The 23630-nt window shown below is 42.1% G+C and overlaps 1 protein-coding gene across 2 annotated transcripts in view; it reads right to left on the reverse strand.

Annotated features, from left to right (window-relative positions):
* The window catches only part of THSD7B (thrombospondin type 1 domain containing 7B), a 343216-nt gene that overhangs the window by 102544 nt on the left and 217042 nt on the right, over window positions 1-23630 (reverse strand). For both annotated transcript variants that reach the window (XM_014941122.1, XM_014941120.1), the window contains exons 14-15: window positions 15800-15994; window positions 10299-10562 (exon numbers count right to left, since the gene is read on the reverse strand). In XM_014941122.1, the coding sequence (XP_014796608.1) occupies window positions 10299-10562; window positions 15800-15994 (459 nt within the window). The remainder of the gene's footprint in view (window positions 1-10298; window positions 10563-15799; window positions 15995-23630) is intronic.

A 23630-nucleotide genomic window follows, 5' to 3' on the forward strand; every position in this document is an offset into this window, starting at 1 on the left:
GAATCATAGAATGGTTTGGGTTGGAAGGGACCTCAAAGATCATCGAGTTCCAACCCCCCTGCCATGGGCAGGGACACCTCCCACTAGAGCAGGTTGCTCAAGGCCCCATCCAGCCTGACCTTGAACACTTCCAGGGATGGGGCAGCCACAGCTTCTCTGAGCAACCCGTTCCAGTGTCTCACCACCCTCATAGTAAAACATTTCTTCCTGAGATCTAATCTGAATCTTTTTTCTTCCAATTTAAAACCGTTTCCCCTTGTCCTAACATTATCCTTCCTGGCAAAGAGTCCCTCCCCAGCTCTTCTATAGGCACCCTTCAGGTATTGAAAGGCCGCTATAAGGTCTCACCGGAGCCTCCTCTTCTCCAGGCTGAACAATCCCAGCTCCCTCAGCCTGTCTTCATAGGAGAGGTGCTCCATCCCTCTGATCATCTTCGTGGCCCTCCGCTGCACCTGTTCCAGCTGGTCCATGTCCTTTCTGTGTTGAGGACTCCAAAGCTGGACACAGTATTCCAGGTGGGGTCTCACGAGTGCAGAGTAGAGGGGCAGAATCACCTCCCGAGACCTGCTGGCCACACTTCTCCACACTTTATATGTACCAGGAGCTTTATATATACGTTCCTGTACTCTAATTTCCAAACTCGAGAGGTACTACCAAGTATAAGGGCCAGGTCACCCAGGCACTGAAAAGGTAGGAAGAAGCATCCGAGTTCCCTGTGACCTCCACAGGCTCCCTCTGCGCCACCACGGGAGGCGAGTGACACAGTCACCCCTCCGATCAATGCATTTAAATCAATACACCCCCCCCAACTCCTTCTCGTCTCACTGACGCTAAATGAGAAACCTAACTACCTGCTTTAATTATAACTGGCGCTGTTTTAAAGCTGCCACTAACCATTTACTGACATGAGGAAGACCCAGGTAGCTGCCGCGAGGTCCAGCCTGCTGGGATGAGGAGTTTCACTCCTGCTCTCAGAGGTCACCTTGCTGCAGAGGCAGGGATACAAAGGCAACCGGCCTTCTTAAATAATGCTGTACTAACAAAAAAAAAATAAATCTCATGGAAACAGGTTTTTAAGAAAGGGAACAGTCCCTGCTATTCCACAGCTTAGTCACGGGGAGAGCAGCACGACTCATTTAGATGATGGAAAACCTTGAGATGGAAATAGGACATTTTTGTGATGTTAGCAGGCCCCAGCACAGAGTACTGATGTACTGAATTCCTGATAGACTTTTGTTTCAATTTTGCAGCGTGACTTTGAGCACGCTGGTTGTGTAGTTCAATCTCCTCTGCTGGGGGACTTCAATGAATTCCGACAGAAGCAGAAAGCGATGCAATCTTGTTGAATAATGTGATTTTTAATGGTCACTCCTCCATGTTACCAAATACAAATGAGATCCAAGATCTCACAGGGGGAATCTCTGTCTCTAGTGAGGGATATTAGAAGTTTTGCAAACCAGGCTCTCGGTGATTTAATTTACACCATCCTCATTTGCAAACCTTAGAGGACAGAGAGAGATTTCAAAGAATATCTCAGACCCAGGAATAGACTAAGGTTGGATAAATTTCCAGTTACTCATCAATGTTGTTATGATAATCCTTAGAGCAGACTGAGCTGAAGTTTAATTTTATCCACGTTTCCTAATTCAGGCTCATTTCCTCAAATCATCTAAATTCAGCTGTTGCTATGTTTCCAAGTTGGTCTCCCAAACTCTTTGATCAAGCAGACTACATCAGGCACCATAAGAGAAATCCACTACGTGCCCATCTCCCCCTTTCACGCTAACTTTATCACTGTATGCAGTGCTCCAGCAAAATCCTTTCTGCTCTGGCAGTCAGCTCGTTTTATTCAGACACTGGCCAACATGCAAAAAGTGGAATTCTTACTTTTGTTGGACTCTTCTTCCACACAGGCAGACACACATTATGTCATTCTGAAGATCTTCAGAATAAGTCAGATGTCAAATCCTCTAACTCTCACTGGAACCCACTAAAACATCTACTATGTCCAGCTGGCATAGGGCTTGCCACCAGTGGTAAAGATACGAAATTGTGGCTTTCCACTTAAAAATGATTTGTCATCCATTTATTTGCCTGAAAGTCCTGCTCATCAGAGCAGTATAAAAGGCCATCAGGTCAGAAAGCACTGAAAGAAACCCATGTAAGACACGAGAGGAATCCTGTGAACTACCACCAGCACGTGTCACTTCCCAGTACAGCTACACATCTCAAAGGGATCGTGAAGTTCTCCATGAGAAGGAAAAGTGCAGAGGTCTTAATGCTAGAGTACATAATTCATGAAAAGGCTTAGGCTAAAACAGGATTTCTCCATAATTCCAATATAACACACTAAATGGAACGGCACATAGGGAGAGTAAAATTTTAATTCTAAATCTGTCTTCGTATGGTACCATTTCATTAGAGCCTTGCTACAGAACAGGCTGTATTTGTGACAAATGCATTATTACAGCCGAAGAGTCGGGCCACATTTCAAAGAGATACTCTGACTGCAGCTAGTGCAGAAAGCAGGGCAGCACATCACCCACTGTATTAACTTGCTATCAGAGTTCTCCTAAACCTCCCATAGACTATTTCTACACTAAAAACCTCTTCCCATGGAAGAGCTTTAATCAACCTGTCAAAAGCAGAGAAAAACTGACCGAGCCTAATAATAGAAACAAAAGGCAGGGACACGAGCAAGGGTGGGCAGAGGTGGTCTGGCAGGTGGAGGCTGATGGTGATCGTCAAACACAAGAAAGCCTGCCTGAGGTCAGGAAAAAAAATAAAATAAAAAAAATCTCATTCTTATAGTCTGGTATTGCCACCTCTTCAAAAGGGTCATTTTACAGACTGCAGCAAAAGGCATAAAAGAAATTTGGGCAAAGAGACAGGCTATAAAGATTTATATTTAGAGCCAAGGAGTAACAACAGACATCACTATGACTAAATGCAGCACCTACAGAGGATGTTGCTCAAATAGCTAAACCTCTAAATGTTTCCTCATAAGATGCATACTTGCTTTCTGTAAGAAGATAAAGATCTAGAAGAATGCATTTGTACGTACTAATGCCTCAGGGGAAGTCTTGCCTCACTTTAAACAAGCTTCTGTGATAGCCAGTTTGACCCGTTCAGAAATAACTTTTTTGATGGCTGTTTACCTTTGATTCTGTTGCCAGAAAAACATAGAAGAACAAGCAACGTCTGAACAGTTGTCTTGTGATCCCATTTCATTTGACAAGTCTTTTAACATCCAGGAAGGAAGAACTGTGGCCAGACTTTCTAATGGCGAATAGATTTTGGAAAAAAGGGAAGGGAAAAGATGGGGAATAAATCAATGTTCTTTGAGCACTATTATGAGAGCAACATGTAAAAAACCTCGTAGTCAAACAAGAAATGGAGGGCAGGTCCTTTATGGGCTCTGTTTCTCTGCTTACAGCTCCCCTGGCAGCCACAGCTGTAATTAAGGCTGTCACTGCACACCCAAGCAGATGTGTAGAAGTGTTGGAGAGAGGTCCAGAGGAGAACCCAGCTGGAATTTCGGGGCTAAATTTAGAAGCTGTTTAGCTTTGAGATAGCAGAAAAACAGTCAAAGGTGACAGTGGCTTGGAACAGTCCTGAAGTGGGAACATGAGGGTAGGACAGCCCTGTCTGGAGATGGCAACACTTTTCAGCCACCCATGATCCAAACCCAGTCTTAATTCCCACATGAGGGGATAGGATGGGAGGGGATGGGATGGACAGAAAATAAGGTGAGTTTTTAGCTGAAACTTTTTCCTCAGAAGTCTTTGAAAAGCTTTGTCCTGGTAAGTAGTAGAGTCAATTTTCTGTAATAAAAAGGCCACAGAGAGAAATACTACAGAGACACAGAGGGGAAACCACAGTGAGAAACAGGAGTATCATAATATTTAATTAAACCCAAATGTCAAAAGAAGGGTAGGGTAGTCTGGACACGGGCTCTACATTTTATCATTAACCAATGGTGCCAAGAATACTCCTACACTTTCAGGGAGGAGGTGGCATCCCAAGGGCTGTCATGTGTGAAGGCTGGAGCTAGGAAGAGGACAGTCTAGACAGGGTTGCCCATTTTCCTCAGAAAAGAAACAAGGCTGTCAAGAATAAGGCCTCATCCAGAAGATGTTTGTAGGATGCTGTTTATGGAAGTATAGAAACCACTTAAAACTAAGACGTATTGGATTTTGGAATTAATAGTTTGTGCTAAAGAAAAGGAATTTCAATATAAAATTTCATTTACACTAAGAATGAAAGTAAATACTTTGGAATATTTTCAAAAAACACAGGTGAAACAGCTGTTCAGAAAAGTTTCTATTTCTGAAGTTTTTTTAAAAAAAAAACAGGGATTTCTGCAACAATTTCATTCTTCAAAATAAAATTTACCAGATATAGAAAAATGTATACCACAGTAACTGCCAAAACAGATACACTTTCAAAAACAAAAAGGCATTTATTCAATGTAGCTTTTCCAACTTTTTTTTCCAAAATTGTTATCTTGTAGAAAAGGTAAGTTTGCTGTCAGTCCACCATAAACTTGGGACATATTTCTTTAACCTATTAAGCTCCGCTTATGGTTTTTTGACATACACAAATATAATTTTGAAGAAAGATTATTAAAATCTACTGATCAAAAGCGACCTGAAAATAGCTCATTTTCTCCTAAAATGACAGTGCGGGGATTCACACACGGCAGGGTTTCAGAGCAGGTCCTTGTGTTAACTCACAGGTAGGTCGTGCAATGTCTGTCAAGCTGGTGGCCAGGACTTTCACTTAAAGGAGCATAAACCCCAGAGGAATGCCCTGGGTAGAAACACAGCACAACTTTGGGCTGACCTTTCAGAAAATCACATTTCATGAGACTTGATACCACCCGGTTTTGAGCAGGAGGAGTTGAAATTCCTGATCCATGACCTTTGCATAATGTCCTCAATCTCTCAACGCTGGGGACACAGCTGACCAGGACAGAAGCCTCAGTGTTGCCGCTGGCACACGCTGCCCTGATGGACCTCGGAGCAGGGAACATCCATCCCTCCAAAACCCACAAAAACTATGAGTTTTCACATCACCAAAATTTTTAACTCCTCCTGGTGCACCTTTTTGCTAACTCCCCCCCCCCCATTTGGGATTAAAGCTGACGTTTTCAAGGAGTGACCTTGCCAGCAGCATTCCCAGTAGTGGTGTTAAGGTCCACGTGACTGGGAGGAACCAAGTGATGCCCCTACATCAGGAGGTGCCGGCGGACCCTCCGAGTAACCCCAGTCCTCTTTGATTTGCCCACCCACAACTAAACCCCGTACTACAAAACACTGCACTGTTGAGAATAAGGAGGTATATGAGCATCCCCGCCGTGCCCTTCATAACTTTAGAGATAATTAAAGCTTTTTGAGGGGACTGTAGGTTGAAGCTAAACACTCTGTGATTTAAAGCCAGGATCTATTTGTCTGTTGTGTCTTTCTTCCAGGTTCCTGTTGTTGTGAGCACAGCAGAATTTGAATAGTGTAAGCGCTCTTCATAAATTCCTGCTTTCCATAAATTGCCCGTTGGATCAAAAGCAGAACCTCTGTGCAAGAGCACAGAAATCTCCAGCCTTTGATTTGGAACAGATGAGGCACCCTATGTTCTTCTGAGATTAAAAAAAAGAAACCAACCCTGTTGGCACAGCACACAAAAAGAGAGGCAAAGGAACTACATGAAATAATTCAAAACAAAGGAGGTGGAAATTCAAAAATAGTACAAGGAATTCAGATGACAGACTGAGAAGCAGCAATTAAGACGACAATTTAATGTCCAAAGAGCATGCTCCAAACACCAGCCAGAGAATGGAGAGACTCTGGACTAGCAGTGAGCTGAACACAATATAAGCCAGTCTTCTGATGGGAAGACAAATTGAGGCAAATTATCAATTACATTTTTTGTAATATAGTTAGAAATTCACCTCTATCCATAATTTCATAATTGCGTTTGCAAATTAAAGGGAGGAAAGGAAGAGTGAACCAACTCCAGGAAAAAAAGAATTAGTTCAATCTAGAAACTGCAGGTCACTCATTTCTTGAGCTTACTGAATGGGCCATCAAGGAAAATGTCAAGATCACTAAAATAAAGCAGTACACTGATCACAAAAAATAGTCATAAAAAAAAAAAGCTATGGTGTGTTTTTTCCTGGATCAAAGTAGAGGTTTGGTGTAGAAAAGAATAAAATTCAGAAAAGTCTGGTATTTGTATTTTTAAGCTTGTCATATCTAATGATCATGGGCTAACCCAAGATTCAATTGTAGTGAGGGTAGCTAAATCAGCCAAGGTGTGACCTGTGTAGCTACTGCAGTTGACCCATAGCGTTCACACAGTCTGTGCTGGGTCAAGGCAGAGCCTCCTCCAGCCCAGGACTCAAGTCCTGAGAGAAGAAACCGTAGACCACCAGGCAAGCTAGTAGAGCATTTCCACTAAGGCACAGCTGGACTGCTGTTATCTTCACTGGTTTTGGACCTTGGGATACTCTGTATGCGGTAAATAAACCAATGGGGAGAAAATCCATCACCTATTGAGAAAGTATGCTTAAAGATTTAATACATTTGCAGATAATGGGCTTAGGAGAGTTGGAGTCCAGACTGCTGAAAACCACAGATGAACAGACTTCAATATTTTGGTGGGGGCGGGGGGGTGAGGGGGTGGGTGTTGTTTTTTTTTCCCCAAGTGGCCAATGCAGAATTGCTCAAAAACCTCAGTGTAAGATCAGGGCCCCAGTCCCTGAACCTCTCTGAGCAGTGATTAATTTCTACATTAGACTCAAACTCACAGTACATTCACTTGATAACTATGATACATTCACATAATAAGCCACATTGACACGAGTGAACTAAACCCTACTGAAGTGGTAAGTTCAACAGCCAGGTTTCAGTCAGGGAAAGTTAAAATCATTGCTGCAAGAAGGCAAGAGCCCAGAGCTTGCTCTCCAGAAAAGCTACATGCAGACCTATTCTATTCTATAGCATTTTTGTTGTCCCATACATTGTACTCGTGGCATTATCAAGCCTGGGACAAACTTAAATCTTCTTCTAAGGCAAAGTTTGCAGCCTTACATCTGTCTTTCTACGCTTTGTAAAAGTTCTTCAAAAGCACCTAGCAAAGAACTGAGGTCTAAGTCTTACAACTTCTCACTTCTGTCCTGGTTTAAGGGAAAGGAACTTTTCCTTTAGCACTGTCCTGCAAAAGGAAAAGAGAGGAAGCAAAGAGAAGCCAGAAGACCTGAAAGAAAGAGAAGAGGGACACGCTCAACCCCACAGCTCATAAAGCAGGAACAATGCCTACATACCACAGTGGTTGGCATTCAATATATAAGGCAATGGCTTAATTAACCATAAATATGGTCAGCTAGCAAATGTCAGAAGGTCACCCGATATTAATTGTGAACAAGACAAACCGAGCTGCTTTAAAAAAAAAACCTATCATGAATAATTTCTCAGGGCTTAGCAATTCTGCATGCTTCTGCAATTTGCTCTTCTCTATCATGGTTGAATAACATTCTGCTAATTATTAATTGGATCATGATTTGTTTCTATCACTAATTCAATATTGTGTTCAGAAGTGCATTTTGAAAGCTCCCAGCTCTAGAGCCCATAAATATCGGGCTTATCTTCGTTTAACCGCTCTGGTTGGAAGGCAGGTCCCAAGTGATAGAAGTGGAGCCTGTGGAGTGTTCTGCCCATTTTTGGGGCACTCTACACCCAAAGTCACCAAAATACCCATGACCTCTGGAGACTGAGGGCATGCTGCTTTCCTGCTCTCCTTGCAGGGAACAGAAGGTGTTCAACACTGAGTAGCAATGAGTATTAAAACAGGGGGTCAGGCTGGAGACTCATAGTTCACCGTTAGGGGAACTCTTATAGGGCACTCAGAAGGTGGAAACATCTCACCCCTCCTTCACATCCCGCTTCCAAAGCTAAAGCTCTTCAGAGCACCCTGTAAATAAGTGTGCAGGAGGAAGGGCATCGACACGGCTCTGCTGTACAGCACCAACCACCCTCCGGCCTCTGACACGGCTCCTGAGCCAGGGCCGTGTCGCAATCATTTCTGCTCAGATAAAAAGCTGAAGACAAGAAAGCCAACAATAATCCCCTTGAGCTACGACTCCCTGCTACCTCCCTAAGAGAAACCAGACCATTAAAAATGCCACATAAATATCACTGACAGAAAACAGGCTTCAAGGTTATTCAGAAAAGCCCCACGCGTAGACAAACTCCTCTTTTTAACAGTGACAAAAACCATGAGTTTTTCAAAAGAGCAAGTCACGGCACAGGCAAACCCACCTTTCAAAACCCAACAGCTCCCTTTTTGCAGAAGAAAAGGTAATGTTGTGGGGGAAAGGTATAGCATTCCTCCTTCATGGGCCACAGAGGCATAATCAATTGGTACAACAGCACATTGTCGAAACACAAACCACGGAAAGCTGCTTTATGAATCCGTGCAGCCAGCTGGAACAGCCATCAACAGCTGCGAGAGGAATTCACTCCAGGACTGAATCACTTCATTAGGGTGGGTTTTTTTTTTCCTCTTTTATTACAGGCAGCTCAGGCTGCTCATCCTCATCCTGAAGACCCTCCACAGAGCAGCCCCACTTCTTTCTCTGCTCCCTTTTATATTCAGGAATATAAATGGTTCCCATTGTATTCCTTAATCTCCTCCTGAGACATCATTTCTCCCTCTCCCACCATATAGCTTACCAGCAGCCTTCCAACCCACTACATCACGTTGTGTGGTGCCCTAAGTATTTTGACTGGAAGTCAGAGAGCATTAGTGGTTTGGGGGTAATGTGGGTACAGAACTTGCTCCTAAAATAAGGGCTTTTGTCTGTAAATTCCTGTAGCATAATCACTGAGATGAACTACAAATCATATAAACTGGGAGAAAATATCCAGGTGGACTAGCATTTCCCGCTTTCTCTACTTTTAATTCTGCCCCGTTTCTGTTTGATAGAGGCTACTTGATTATATGTGAAATATACATGGGGAGAAGCACAGCCCAGAGCCCCAGCAAGCAGTGACATTGGAATTTATGCTGGGAATCAATTTAAGCTTGAGACTGGTAGAGAACTGCAAGGATGGGACCACTGGCTGCTGAAGTCATGTGTACTTGGCAAGGAGCAACAGTAGGTGACATCACAGGGTTTTTGTAATTAAATATGATTATCTCAAGAAAATTCCTGATTCTTTCATTGAAAACAATCATAGGAACACCTCCAAATTGAGTGAAAAGTAATAAAAATTGATAAACAACTAAAAGCTGAATTTCACTGAATTTTTAGAGTTGGAAGGGACCATAGAGATCATCTAGTCCAACTCCCCTGCTAAAGCAGGACCACCCAGAGCTTGTCAGAGCATGTTACTCAGGAGCATCCAGGCAGGTCTTGAAAATCTCCAAAGAAGGGGACTCCACAACCTCCCTGGGCAGCCTGTTCCAGGGCTCCATCACCCTCACTGTGAAAAAGTTCTTCCTCATATTCAAGTGGAACCCCTTATGTTCCAACTTGTGCCCGTTGCCCCTCGTCCTCTCACTGGCAACTACTGAAAAGAGTCTGGTTCCCTCCTCCCTCAGCCTGCCCTTGAGATACTTGTAGGCATTAATAAGGTCTCCCCTCAGCCTTTTCTTCTCCAGGCTATAGAGTCCCAGCTCTTTCAGCCTCTCCTCATAAGGGAGATGCTCCAATCCTTGAATCATCTTTGTAGCCCTACGCTGGACTCTTTCCAGTAGTTCCCTGTCTCTCTTGAACTGGGGGAGCCCAGAACTGGACGCAGTATTCCAGTTGGGGCCTCACCAGCTCAGAGTAGAGGGGCAGAAGTACCTCCCTTGACCTGCTAGCCACACTCTTCCCTATGCAGCCCAGGATTCCGTTGGCCCTCCTGGCCACAAGAGCACACTGTTTGCTCAGTGGGAAATATCTTCAAACATCACGCCTATTGAAATATAGCTTCTCCTTCTCCTAAGCTTAGACTTTTATGGGATTTTAAGAGAAATACCTCTAGTATTCTGACAGTGAAACCAACTGTAGTTGTCTTCTACTTCATTTCCATTGCAGAAATGCCAGTACACTGAACAAAACCTTAGTACTAAAAGCAATAAGAACATATTAGAAGAACGACGTTCAACACTCCTGGCAAGCTTGTGAAAGCTGTTCCAGCAAGTAGACAGGTCCACACCTATGACAGGCTCCAAAGTGAACCATTGAGTGGACAACTGTGCTCGGCATCAGGGCTATTTACACGTTTTGTGTGCTTGTTTTAAAATCTCCTTACCCGAGCTGCTACAGCGAGATGGTTCCACCAGTCTGCCGGTCTTATCGTAACAGGCGACGGCTCGGAGCCTCACACCCTCTCCACACTCCTTGGTGTCTCCATGGGGTCGTGCTCCAGGCTGTGGCTCAGATGCACCTCCTCCGATGATGCAGTCGGACCAGTTTCCGTGGGGCTGGGAGGTAAACAACTCGCAGGGGCACGGCTCGGTTTCAACTTGGGGATAAACTTCTGTATTCTGGCATTTGTCTCGCTTCCTGCTTCGCCCTGTTCCAACCACAGAAATCTGTTCGTTAGCTTAACATCTGCTACTTTTGATAACAACACGTCATGTTATTTATACTTGCATGAATTCAACACATTAGAACCAAGACAATCTGAATGTTAATATCCAGGAATGTTTCCGAAGCATCTATTAGCTGCTGCCAGTGCTCTGGAGTGCAAGGACAAGGTATTTATCTCCAGGGGCAACCGGAGAACTTGGAAATACTGTTTTGATGGGTAGGGCAAGGAGCAAAATGCAAAGTCTTACTCTAGTAACGGTCTGCTCAGAAGATGCTTTGTAATTTTATATAATATCATCTTTCTCTAATTATCTGATGAAAATAAATTGATTGTTTTGTCTCTACTTGCTCACAATCAATGGTTGCCAGGACAACTTTCAGAGGACTCTACATCAGCCACAACTTCTTCTTTGAGGCTACTTTACAAATTAGTTAAAGATGCACTCTGCACACAAACTGTGCTTTGAAGAAAACAGAAAAGATAATCCTCAGCAAATTATTAGGGCTGGAAAGCCTTTCAATGGTTGTATTTGGTTTAATGTTTTCTTTTGCTCTATTCCTTCAACAGGTTTTAAAAGAAAGCTCCTTACAGATCTTTCAGCAGCTTCAAGAAGCAGCAGCATTCAAATAAACCTGTGGTACAGCTCTCTGCAACTGCACTCCCCATGCCCTGCTCCTGGAGGACCTCTAGGCATGAGGAGAGGTCCCTGCTACAAGGAGAGAGAATGTGAAGAAGAAAATTCATGCTCCCTGCATCCCTACAGCTGCTCCAGGGAACAAAGGCCTGTACACAGGCCTCTAAAGATAAAATCAATGCTTTTCTTGGCATGGGTTCGCCAACGTGACGTAGAGCAATCTTTATGCCAGCTGACCTCAGGAACATCTTTGCATTCGGCATCTGCACAGAAGGGGAGAATTCATCTTCACCAACAAACCGCATCTGTATCTCCTCCTCAAAATGTTCCTTGGGGATCTTGGCCATGCAAAAAGTTTTTAAAGCTTTGATCCCAAAAGAAATGTTTTCTCTTTGGTATTGCACACAAATAAGGTCCTAAAAACAAAATGTAAGTTTTATAACCTTCTTTCTAGTCTGGAACTGGGAGTCATTTCACCACATGTCGGCAGAAGCAAAAGTGGCTGCCATCAATACCTGTTTGCATACAAACACGCACCTCCAAAGAGAAGGGCACAGATTGCAGACCCTTCATATCGCTGTCCTTCAAGCCCCAGCTTTTTCAAAATTGCATTTCCAGAGTTCTGGGGAATGCAAAGTTTGCCAGCACAAAGGGATAATAAACACAAAGAAATCAAATAGTGACAACATCTTTATACATTTATACATATATTTATGAGGAAATTCAAGTGAGGTATAACAGGTACAACTCCACATACTTAAAGGAAAGTCTTTTAAAAGGCTTTAAATAGATTGGGAGCTCTCTAGTGGCATTTCCAGCATTTTATGTTTGAGGAGCTGACAGAAGCCACAAACTCAGTGTGTACCTACAGCTGTACGTCCTGCATCGTATTAACAAACACGGGAATTTGGGATTTGCCCATGTTTTGCCATTATTACATGAAGCCCATCAGGCACAGGTAAGGATGCTAATAATCTCACACTCATACAACACTTTTTTTCCAGCTTGCCCTGCCATCTGTTTTATAGGCATCTTCCCTCGAGTGAAGTTGCTAAGAAAGCCCTAGTTTGAGGGCAAAAGTGACATTCATCCCATACTCTTCATAAAGAGTAGCTTTGGAATTAGCGATGGTGATATTTTTATCATCTTCACAGACTGCTTTAGAAATTACTATTAAAAAAACCACTGTCAAAATTTTCAAGGACATAAGTGCTTCAATTAAATAGCACTTTCTTTTTTAAATTAAAATTCTGAACACTAACAAATATTATATATATTAAATATTAGCAGATAGTACATACTGCATGTTAAAATTATATGAAAAATTAAAAATACACCTTCTTACAGAAAATTTATTGTATCCATAGTACTGCGAATTAACTGACTGTATTAATTAACTGAAGACTTACCTAAAAACTGTGTTTTTGTTATGATGACTGAATTTTGATATGTTCTGTAATAAGTCTTTTGCTTCTTAAGTAATGACTAATTTTATATGTACAGTATATGATTACTTACAAAGTGAAATGAATAACACTATTAAAAACTGAGTGGGAGGCAAGCAAATACTTAGCAAACAATTAGCAGATTCCCACTAAATGACATTGTTAATGAACTTTTATAATGAAACCGAAGCATTCACTTGAGCATAGACACACAGAGTGATGAACAAGGAGGTACAACTCATGCAGGCTTACAGAAAAGTGAAATACAAACAGACAAAGGAGCCTTAACAGCATGAAGGACTTCCCAAACAGCATCTTCCACAGAGTTCATTTCACATGTAGGAGATTTTTTCAAGGCTTTTGGCCAGCTCCAATTTTCATGAAGTTTTATGCAAAGTCAGGTTAAACACTAATCTCATTGACTTTTCCTTTTGAACTGTGGTCAAATCAAAACCAGTGTCTGATTTGGTCTTCCCTTGCTGCTCTCTGGGGCATTCCCACCCCAGCACCACCTGGGACACCCACAGCGTGTTCACCACTTGATTTTTCAGACAACTTTGCAGGAAGCAGGCTGAGACCACAAGCTCCTTCCGAGCAGGAGGAAGGAAACCCAGCAAGGTAGTATGGGAGAGACTGGTCGTGTTTGGTCACAAATGCAGTGGGGGTGAGGAGACAAGCCATCAAAACCTAAATATCAGAAACTGGCTTTGGTCGACTTACTTGAACAGATCTATGTCTGATGTAGAATGGTGGAAGGAAGGGGAGAATTAGGACAATACTGTTTTGTAACCGTCACAGATGCCCATAAAGAAAATTCAGACTTAAAACTACCTGGAAGTAAGTATTCACTTAGTTCCTACATATTTTATAGAAGCTCAGGCACCTGTTATTCTGATAGGGATAGAGGATGTCTATTACTATAAACATACAGGCATTGATATAGAGAACGTTTTAGAATAAGCTCTTTGGCAGAAACAATAGAGCATTGTATAATAACGATTTTTATGTAAAAGAGAAGTCTTTATCCTTTAATGAGCCATACTGATGAATGGCGGCTTGAAGCCATTACGTCTGTATACTGTAATTGCCAGTTACTAAAAACTTGGATCGTTCCAACAGTAAAAAACTGAATAACAAGATAGCCATGCAGCCAGGTGCAAGTGAGCCTAGAAGAAAGGAGCAGTGGTAGCCACCATACTTTGCTGCCATTCAGTTCCCAGGAATTATCGCAGCAGATATTTTTCCAGCAATGTTAGCATTTCACTCCATAGCAGAAGTCTTTGAAGTTTCACCTCTATTATCGGAGCAAACTCAAGGCAGCTACACCATAGCTCTCAAACACAACACGGAAATATGAAAAGATGTGAGTATTCAAGATAACAATAACAGTAAATTTCTTGTAAGCCTTCTGAAAACAGTATAATTCATTTTGATTTGATTTAGCTATGTGTGTGTGGGAAGGCAACTCCTAACAAAACAAGTAGTTCCAAACTATTAATGTTATAGAGTTTTAAAGCTTTTCAGTTAGGGCAGCATTCAAATAACATAATAACAAACCACGACAGCAAGTATGGGAGACTGCTCTATGAAATGGTTTGAACTGGAGTGTTTAACAAATACATATAAAAGACCACAGAAAACTGTTTTAACGATACTGTTTTTTCTTTTAATTAATTTGCCCTGTTGAACTACTGGATACTGCTGAGCACAAATCTCCCAGTTTTTAACATCATTCAGATTTCAATAGTCTTAAACAGAAAATCACACTGATTTTTATTCTTGTATACATATTTGCTGCATGCTTCCCAGAGTAATAGGTCAGATAAAATTGGAGAACGCATAGCCTAGAGAGGGTGGAAGCAAAGACAGGTAGCCTGGGAGGAATACAGAGAAACTACCTGAGCCAGGGATCAGGTTGGGAAAGCTAGAACCCCGACAGAATTAAATCCAACCAGGGGCATCAAGAGCAACAACATTCTATAAAAGGTGATAAAAGGAAGACCAGAAAAAATGTGGGCCATCGCCAGAAGGCAACGGCAGAACTGATCACCTGGAGAAGGCTAAAGTACTCAAAGTCTTTTTTGCCTCTATCTTCACCAGCAAGTGCTCTAGTCCCACTGCCCGAGTCACAGAAGACAAAAGTCAGGGACTGCGAGAATGAGGTACCACCCACTGTAGGAGAAGACTAGGTTCCAGCAATCCCAAGCACAAATACAGGTTGGGCAAAGAATGGCTTGAGAGCAGCCCTGAGGAGAAGGACTTGGGGGTGCTGGTTGATGAGAAGCTCAACGTGAGCTGAAAATATGTGCCTGTAGCCCAGAAAGCCAACCATATCCTTAGCTGCATCAAAAGAAGCGTGGCCAGCAGATCATGGGAGGTCATTCTGCCCCTCTACTGCTGTGTCCAGCTCTGGGACCCCCAACATAAGAAGGACATTGACCGGTTAGAACGGATCCAGAGGAGGACCACGAAGATGATCAGAGGGCTGGAGCACCTCTCCTATGAGGACAGGCTGAGAGGGTTGGGGTTGTTCAGCCTGGAGAAGAAAAGGCTCCAAAGAGACCTTATTGTGGCCTTTCAGTACCTCAAGGGGACTTAAAGGAGAGATGGGGGGAACTCTTTTATCAGGGAATGTAGTGATAGGAATGAGGGGCAATGGTTTTAAACTGAAAGAGGGGAGAATTAGATTAGATAATAGGAAAAAATTCTTTAGTGTGAGGGTGGTGAGACACTGGAACAGGTTGCCCAGAGAAGCTGTGGCTGCCCCATCCCTGGAGGTGTTCAAGGCCAGGCTGGATGGGGCTTTGAGACCACCTGGTCTGGTGGGAAGTGTCCCTGCCCAGGGCAGGGGGCTTGGATCACAGTGATCTTTAAGGTCCCTTCCAACTCCATGATTCTATGATAGTTACTGTTTTACTTGGTTTATGTCTAAAAATGGCTTTCCACCGAGTTTTTCTGCATTATTACATACCAAAATGTGTTTGCATAAAGCAGGCGATGATCAGTATCAGATCAAAAATCATTTAAAGACGATCCCTATTCTGACTATATTTTCCCCAAACCCCAACAACAGTCTACCAACATCTGAGAGGCATCATCCACAAGTATCACCATCAGACCAATACCAGAAAAGATTATACCTGTGAGTGACCGTCTCCTACTTCTAGTTGATTCACAGTCAAAGGAGCATGACGTAAATTTGGACCAGGGGGTGAAGGTGCAGTCGTCTTTGCAGGGAACGTGGCACTCCTGAACAAGAGATGGCATAGCTCCTGCCCACCTCAAGCAGTCACTGACGTCGGCGGGGTCGTCGTACTCCGACAGGCACGTAACAGCTGGAAAGTAGAGGTAGAGAAATCTTTATGTTGTTATATATCCTGTGTTATAGTCTATGCAGTCAGCACTCGTGTTCTCTGCGTGACTCACTCTCCGGGGTTAACAGGATACAGTTTTAGGTCATTATTCATGAGTCACTCAAAGAGGTGCTAAAAGCTTCACCAAACCATAAAGACACATTCTTGTTTGAGCAGTGTGTTATCTAAACAATGGTACAAATTCAGTATTCTCAAGGAGGCTGTCCTTTTAAGGGTTGGGGCAACAGTTTAAGCAATGATACACTGTATGATTAAATAAGAAAACACATAATGCTGCAACTATGTGCCACAAAGTGTATTTGTTCAAGGCCAGGCTTCTCAAGCTGTGATGCACACGTTACCCACACTGAACTGAAACTGCTGCAAAACAGAAAAAGGAAAAAGAAAAAAAAAACAACTAAAAAAATATATGAAAAAGCTTCCTTCTCCCAAACTGCCATCTTTTCTATATTCCAGATGAAGGGACCAACTGTTTGAACAGCTTTCCCATAGGGAGGTGACCTCTGCTCTGCCTGAGCAGCTGATGCTACAGCTAAATGCTTCTTGCAGAAAGGTGTAAACACCAGGTCTGCCCCCTCCAAACTGAGTTCCCTAAATATTGTGCTGCCCCTCACGCTCTCCCTCTCTCTGGCCATACAAACCTTCGAGTTTCTTGCATAAGTGGAGATGTTTAGGAGGAAAGGCATGAGTGTTCAGCCCACAGCTGTGATAGAAAGGGGCTGCAGTCACTGCACTTTACTAGAAGCCTGCTTTTATGGTGCACCATAACTTGCTATAAGAGCGCTACTGAAGGGATCCACTAACAGAAAAATAAAAATAAAAATGTTCTGTGGGTCTTAGCTGAGGACAGTGTCACTCTGCCCAGCTCCATGAGACCTGAAGTGCCTTCACACACGGGCAGAGGCAGAGCCCCTGCACACGTAGCGAGCGTAACCATCCCACACAGCTCTATGGAGGCTGCAGCCATGCCTTCCTCTGGTCTCCTGCCCACAGCTTTCTCTAAGGCTGGGCCACAGCCATAGGAAACAGCAGGCACAGGGTCAGACTGGGGCCAAGGTCTCTGAATTTGGATGGAGATGCCTTTGGGGCCAGGGGTTTGCAAGAGGCACAGCCCAGGACTTAGATGCACTGATTTCCCCCGTTTCATTTTAGGACAACACTCTCTTCCTCCAACATCCCTGTCCTTTTGTTGGACTGTGATTTAATTTTTCGAGGTGGATAATGGTACTGTATAGCCATGATGGAGAAAAAAGGTATTAATGTATAAATTCAAGTCACAGGAAGCCTATAATAAAACTTGCTAAAGTTTCAGTGAATTAAAAATAAGTAATTATAATAAATAAAAGTAACCTGCACATCATGGAGTCTTTCATTTCATTAATAATAACTAATTGTCACAAAATCTCCAAGATTATAGTTTATTTATATCCTACATTGTAGGTTAACCAAGCAAAGATAGGTCGTGACTTGATTAAAGTAATAAAGTCAGGGACAGAGTTAGGAATTGAATTTGGCCCCAAGAGTTTAGTCATGTCAGGCGCTCTGATTCATGCAATTCCACACATTGTATCACAAAGCTACAGAAGATGAAATTATTTAATCCAGATTTTATTATTTAACTTTAACAACCTGTGATATTATTTTATGGAAATTCTTAAATAATTCAGGCTTTTGAGGCTGCATATATTTTTCCTTGCTGCTAGCACTTAATGTAACTAGGAGTGCGTGAAGAAAAAGGGAAAAATAACTCTCTGTTTTCTTGCAGTTAAAGGATTTACTGGGGTGTAACTCTGCAATGAATACACATGATTTTTGTTTTTTACCTACAGTACTGTATGGGAGCAAGGGATGGGTTGGCAACCACCTGGAAATAAAAAAAATATCTTATTAAAATGTAATTAGATTTCTAAGGAAAAAAAAAAATCAGCATTTTCAAGAGCGTGCAAAAGGCACGCAATTGTTAAAAGTCTCTTTAGACTCAAGTGACAGTAAATCAGCATATTAATAACTACCTCTAAATTGCTGATCCTCGCCTTTCACTTTCAGTCCTTGTGACCCTTCCTATCTCTCAACTCCGGCAGTCACATACTCAGAGACATTCCCCTTCTCAATTACGAGCGCGCGAGGACAGAGGTCACCACTCGGTACAGGAAAGTAGGGTAATTGCCCTCTCCAGGAAGGTTAAACAAGTAATGGACTCTGATGCCCAAGGTCTGTGTAGCCTCATTACCTTCAGCAAGGACACCAAAGGACTCGACAACACAAAACGTGGCCACGTGAAGCACAGCCACGTGTTTGCAAACCATCTTCTCAGCTTCCCTACGCCCGCCAGCGTCTGCAGGGACGTTACCATAATAAGCCACCAGGTTTCGATGCTTACTACCATCTGACTGAAGACCACAATTCATTCCTGACATTTACTGACGGCAGCACAAACGATGGGACTTCTAAATATTGACGTTAAAGCAGACGCTCCATGCTGCAAGGAGCTATCGTCTAATGGCCCCATTTTCTGCACAAATGTCCTTAATTTTAAGCATGCAAATCACCGAGTTTGCTGAGGCTATTTAGGTACTAAAAGTGATGGATATATAAGGACATCTGCAATTTGGGAAAATACTAAACAGAGATCATAGAGCTTAAAGAAATTAGTGGCAATAATAAACATAGGTAAAGGTAAATTAAAACAACAAATAATATAGTTGTTACATATGTTATACCCGTTATACATGTATAAGTGTGGAGACAGGAAGGAGTTGAAAAAGAAAATATAATATACAGTCTAGTAAGAGACACAAGACCTAAAGGAGGAGAAAAGGAGGATCTCCTGTGAGGTGATTAGGGGCAGGCAGGTAGTTGAAAATACAGAATTGCATCTCTTCTCTAATATAGGAATTTTTATAAGTGCAGATCAGGTCATTCCTGACAGAGCGACAAAGCCCCAGTGTCAGCAAGGAGAGAAGCAGCCAAGGAGCAAGGAACCCCAAAAGCTTTTTCTGATGCCTAAAATACTACCTTAAGTGCAAGCATTCCTCTTGCCTCCCACTCTCCCAAACTCTTCACACTCATCGATGCCAATGGTGTTATTTCCAGATGGATGGACCCAGACTCTTTGGTGGCAGCTGCATCACTTTGCTGGGAGAGCGGGCACTTCTTCTTTTACATGCACAAAATAAAATGCCAGCCATGAACACCTGGAACCACAGCAAAAACTGGCCTAACCAGTACAATGCATTTCAGCCAGGCAATTTATGTCCACGTAGGAGTCCACAAGCATCTTCCAAGATCACGTCAATGCATGATTTCTTCAGTTTGAGCTGAGTTATCGTCACGAGTCTGAGCTTCATGGGCCTGATCTTTACAGCATGTCAGTCATGACAAACAGGAGCTTTCTGCTCATGCTTACACTATGTTTGAGGCGAGCAGCATGAACTGCTAAAATAAATTAAATCTCCATTAGGGCGTTTTAATGGATGAAGAAGGACCAGACAGGAAGCAGCAGAGCTGCCAGATCCACTCCTGTGGTTTTGGTCAGGAACTAGTCACCTCATATCTGCCTGCTGCAAACTTATTTCCCAGTTAAGCTAGCTCTAACTTACAAGATAAAAATATTTTCAAATACAGGCACTTCTGGAAACAGAATGAGACAAATTTGTTTTCAGTAGAGCTTCAGGAAAGTTAGTAAAATTATTTATCCTCAGTGGTTTCAAACTACTGATTGGTTTGGCTCATGTGTGGTTTACATTGCATAAAAAACATTTCCCCGTAATCCTCAGTTCTGTCACAATAGTTTTAAATAAACTCATGCCGCAAAGCCATTTCTGCTATGTCAACATCTCTTGGTTTGGTTTTTTTTTTTAAGTGGGATAACACGAGAGGGCAAATGCAGTCCATTTGCAGCCCCATGAACTGAGAGAAAAAGAAGTAAAAATCACATAGTGACAATAAATCCCTCCTAGACATAATGTGTGATTCCTACCATCTCTGCAACATTTAAAATAGACACAAACATATGAATAGAAACATCTAATAACAGGACACTGCCAGATAAAGGGGTTTGAATTACAACATTGATTCCCACTAGGAGGGGAAATGCAAGATTTCCTTTTGAACTCCCGCTATTCTTTCGCATTACCACCAGTCAACACCACCAAATTGGAATTAAACACTTGGGGTGACAACTTAATGCAGTTCTGTTGACATAAAACAATGGCCGGGGAAAAAAAAAAAAAAAAAAAAAAAAAAAATCCTCTCCTGTAACGATAAAAACAAGACCATGAACTAAACTGAAAGGTAACCAGATTTAAAATGCTAAAATATCTTTTTTTCAGGGCAGGGCTGGAGTTTTTTAACAGCCAAGTGGATACACCCAGTAAGGTACAACAAAAGTTAGTGATTAATATGAGCAATGAAATAGCTGCAGATGCAACTGCTTTGCTTCAAATCCATAAGCCAAGTCTTAAATGTACAGTTTGGGGAGGAAATTTCCCTTTCTGCCAGTACGGGGTCCTGTCGGGATACTGAGCAAGGATTGCCAGTGGGATACTCTCTACAACTGTCTCTGCCTTCTTGTTTTATATTTACACTCACAAGAGTATATTTGTATGCCATCATCCTAGCATATGGCGCGCAGAAACATATGGAAGCTATATTCTTTAACTACATTTATCTTGAATTAAAACTAAACAGCAGACACTTCTATAAAAGTTTACACGGCGAAATCAAATGTTTGTATGCTGTCAAGCTGCAGGCTCACTGAATGCATCCTTAGATGACATCACATCCCCCCCCAAAGAAGCACTGGGGAACTCAAGTGCTCTCCATAGGCACATGCCTGACCTAAGAGCACTACAGACGGTCCTAACAAAAGGAGCATATTGAGAAAGAAATACTATAGGAATAGGATTGCATCCAATAGGGAAAGATAGCATAAATATAGTTCCTCTTAAGTAAAAATCCAATTACAGACAGTCTTGGTAATCATATTCATTTACCAAAGTTATAATCAATTCTCCTTTAAAAATGCATTTCAACAGTTTCCACAGGGTAAAGAGCTGAAGAGTGAGAATATCAACTACCAGCCAGAAAAATTATATTGTACCATGGCACTTCAATTTGGGAAACCTAAATTAGTGGTTTCAAGACTCTGGAATTAAATGTCATTAGAACATCTGAAAACAATGACTGATAATTCCAGGAAAGTACACTCAGGCCAAACACTAAAACTAAAGCTATGCATTAGTGTAAATTAAATGACTAGACTTAGTACAGGAACAACAGGATGACCTATGAGGTTAGACAAGAAGTCTACGCCCAAGAGGTGACACAACAATGCAGTAGTGATCTCTGGCTTCAAATTCTAAAAACGTGTGAAACACGAACACCAGCATGTAAAGTCAGGGGAATTATTTTCATGTAACTGTTTACCTTGTCATTGTTCAGAAAAATTCTCATTTTGCATTGCATAATTATTCTCATTACCCTTCAATGTAACTCAATAACATATCATTTCTTACATGTACCACTACAGATAAGTGAAAAAGCAGTTCAGGGATAATACATTAGAAAAAAAGAAGAAAATAAGTTTAAGGATCCAGACTTGCTGACTATAAGCACAGTCTCGTAACTCCTGATGACCTCATTTATTTTCTACATTGATGTTCCATTACACTTAGAATGAGTTTCTCCAAAATCGGAGGTGGAATATTTATGTCATTCTTGGTATGTTAATGCAACCCCTAATTATAGAAGGAGACCAGAAGCAGACAGAATAGAAGACATAAGATAAGGCTCTGCTGAGACTCAGGTTTAAGTCTCAGGTCCTGATTCTATAAGGACATAAATATATGCTTCACATCATCACTGTGACAGTCCCATTGGATGCAGCAGCACTCCCCGGAGCGAAGTGTGTCCAAAGTATGGACTTACAGAAGCAAACCATAAGATAACCATTAAAAGTAAGTCTGAGGAAAAGAACAAATGATGCCAGGAAGGGCATCAGAGACACAAATCTAGTAAAAATGACTGAGGAAGAGCTTGAACAACTAGTTATGCAGCAGGGAAACTGATTCTGAGATCACCGGTTTCCCATTTTGTAATTATTAATGATATTGACAGTAGTGCTAAAGGGCTAACAAATGCCACCGAGCAAACAGAGCGCTGAATAAACACAAACCCCAACCAACATGCACCATAAACAAAACAGAGCAGCCCAAGATGAGGTTGGGAAGCAATAAAGATGGTAAACATCAACTGAAAAGATAAAGGAAAGCAACTGAAATGATTTGCATAAAAAGGGGTCAGGGAAGAATTGGGTACAAAAGCTGGGTACAGAGCATTAGCATGGAGAAGAGATTGTAGCAGGGGAGAGGGGCAGAATTAGAAGGGAATTTGAAAAAGCATGCAAAACTGTAAAGATCCTTCTCAAGGCAAAGTTGCATGTTTTAGCTGCTCTTCGGGTTGGTTTCTCTCTGCAGCCTTCCCACAATAAGACATGTATGTGGAGAAAAAGACAGATTAATTTAGGTACAGGAGTGTCAGAAGAAGAGTCACGCCAGCTGCAGCTTCCTGGGGACCAGCATGGTGTGAGATGACCTCCAGAGTGGCCCCAGCCAGGGTCTCCATCCCCATGTGCATGTGTCTGGCCCAGCCACGGAGCTCCTCTGTGGCTGTGTCTCATGAGCATTCACCAGATGGAAAGGGATGAAGAGGTCTGCACAGAAGGTCTGAATACCAGAGGCACCATCTCCCTCCCACACCATTGACTCTTCATGGCTCAGAGCCTCTCAGCCAACACCGCAGCGGGAGCAGAGCACGAGAACGGAGGAGTTGGTCTGAAAGGGATTAAATACATCCAGGGCTGCATACTAAAACCAGTAAAATCAGTGCAGGCTGACTTCAGCCACTTAAAGCCTTAAACTGGACCCACCTCTGTTCCATTTTGCTTCCTAGAGTGCAATTTTTCTTTTGGTACTCATGGATGAGGCTATCGATTATTTGGTTGGCAATATATGATTTGAATCACTGAAAGAACTGAGCTGTACGTGTCAATTTTGCCAAGCTCTGTGCCTTGATGTTTTAATTCTTCCTCAGCTGTGAACCAAGACTGCCCGCTGTTTAAGGAAGAGAGAAACACTTTGCTATACAGCCCATTCCTCCTCCCACCCACACGCTGAATGCAGAACACGGGATTGATACATTAATGTCTAGCACCATTTTCATTTTAATACAAGTGTTTTCTTATTGTAAGTGGTTCACACTCTGCCTGGCTAGAAAGACAAAATAATATGATTTTTTAATGTTTCAAATTTACTTTGGACAGAGAATAACTGCAATCTGAGTGCTTCTACATTATGCAATCAGTCTAAGGAATCTTTCACAATTTTTCCCTTTTTTTCTAACATTATTATAGGTTTTGAATTGCTTTTACTTTCAATTTCTATTAAAAAGAAAATCAATGGAAGTGCATTAGATGATTAATGATAGAAATTATGCTTCTGCTCCTTTCAGAGAACATAACAAAATACAGAAATATGCTTCCTTTTTTGCCTCTTTCTGTGGCCCACAATTACTAAAATTACTCAAGTTAAATTTATTT

This window comes from Calidris pugnax, unplaced genomic scaffold (genome assembly GCF_001431845.1).
Source record: "Calidris pugnax isolate Ruff unplaced genomic scaffold, ASM143184v1 scaffold60, whole genome shotgun sequence".
Taxonomy (NCBI): Eukaryota; Metazoa; Chordata; class Aves; order Charadriiformes; family Scolopacidae; genus Calidris; species Calidris pugnax.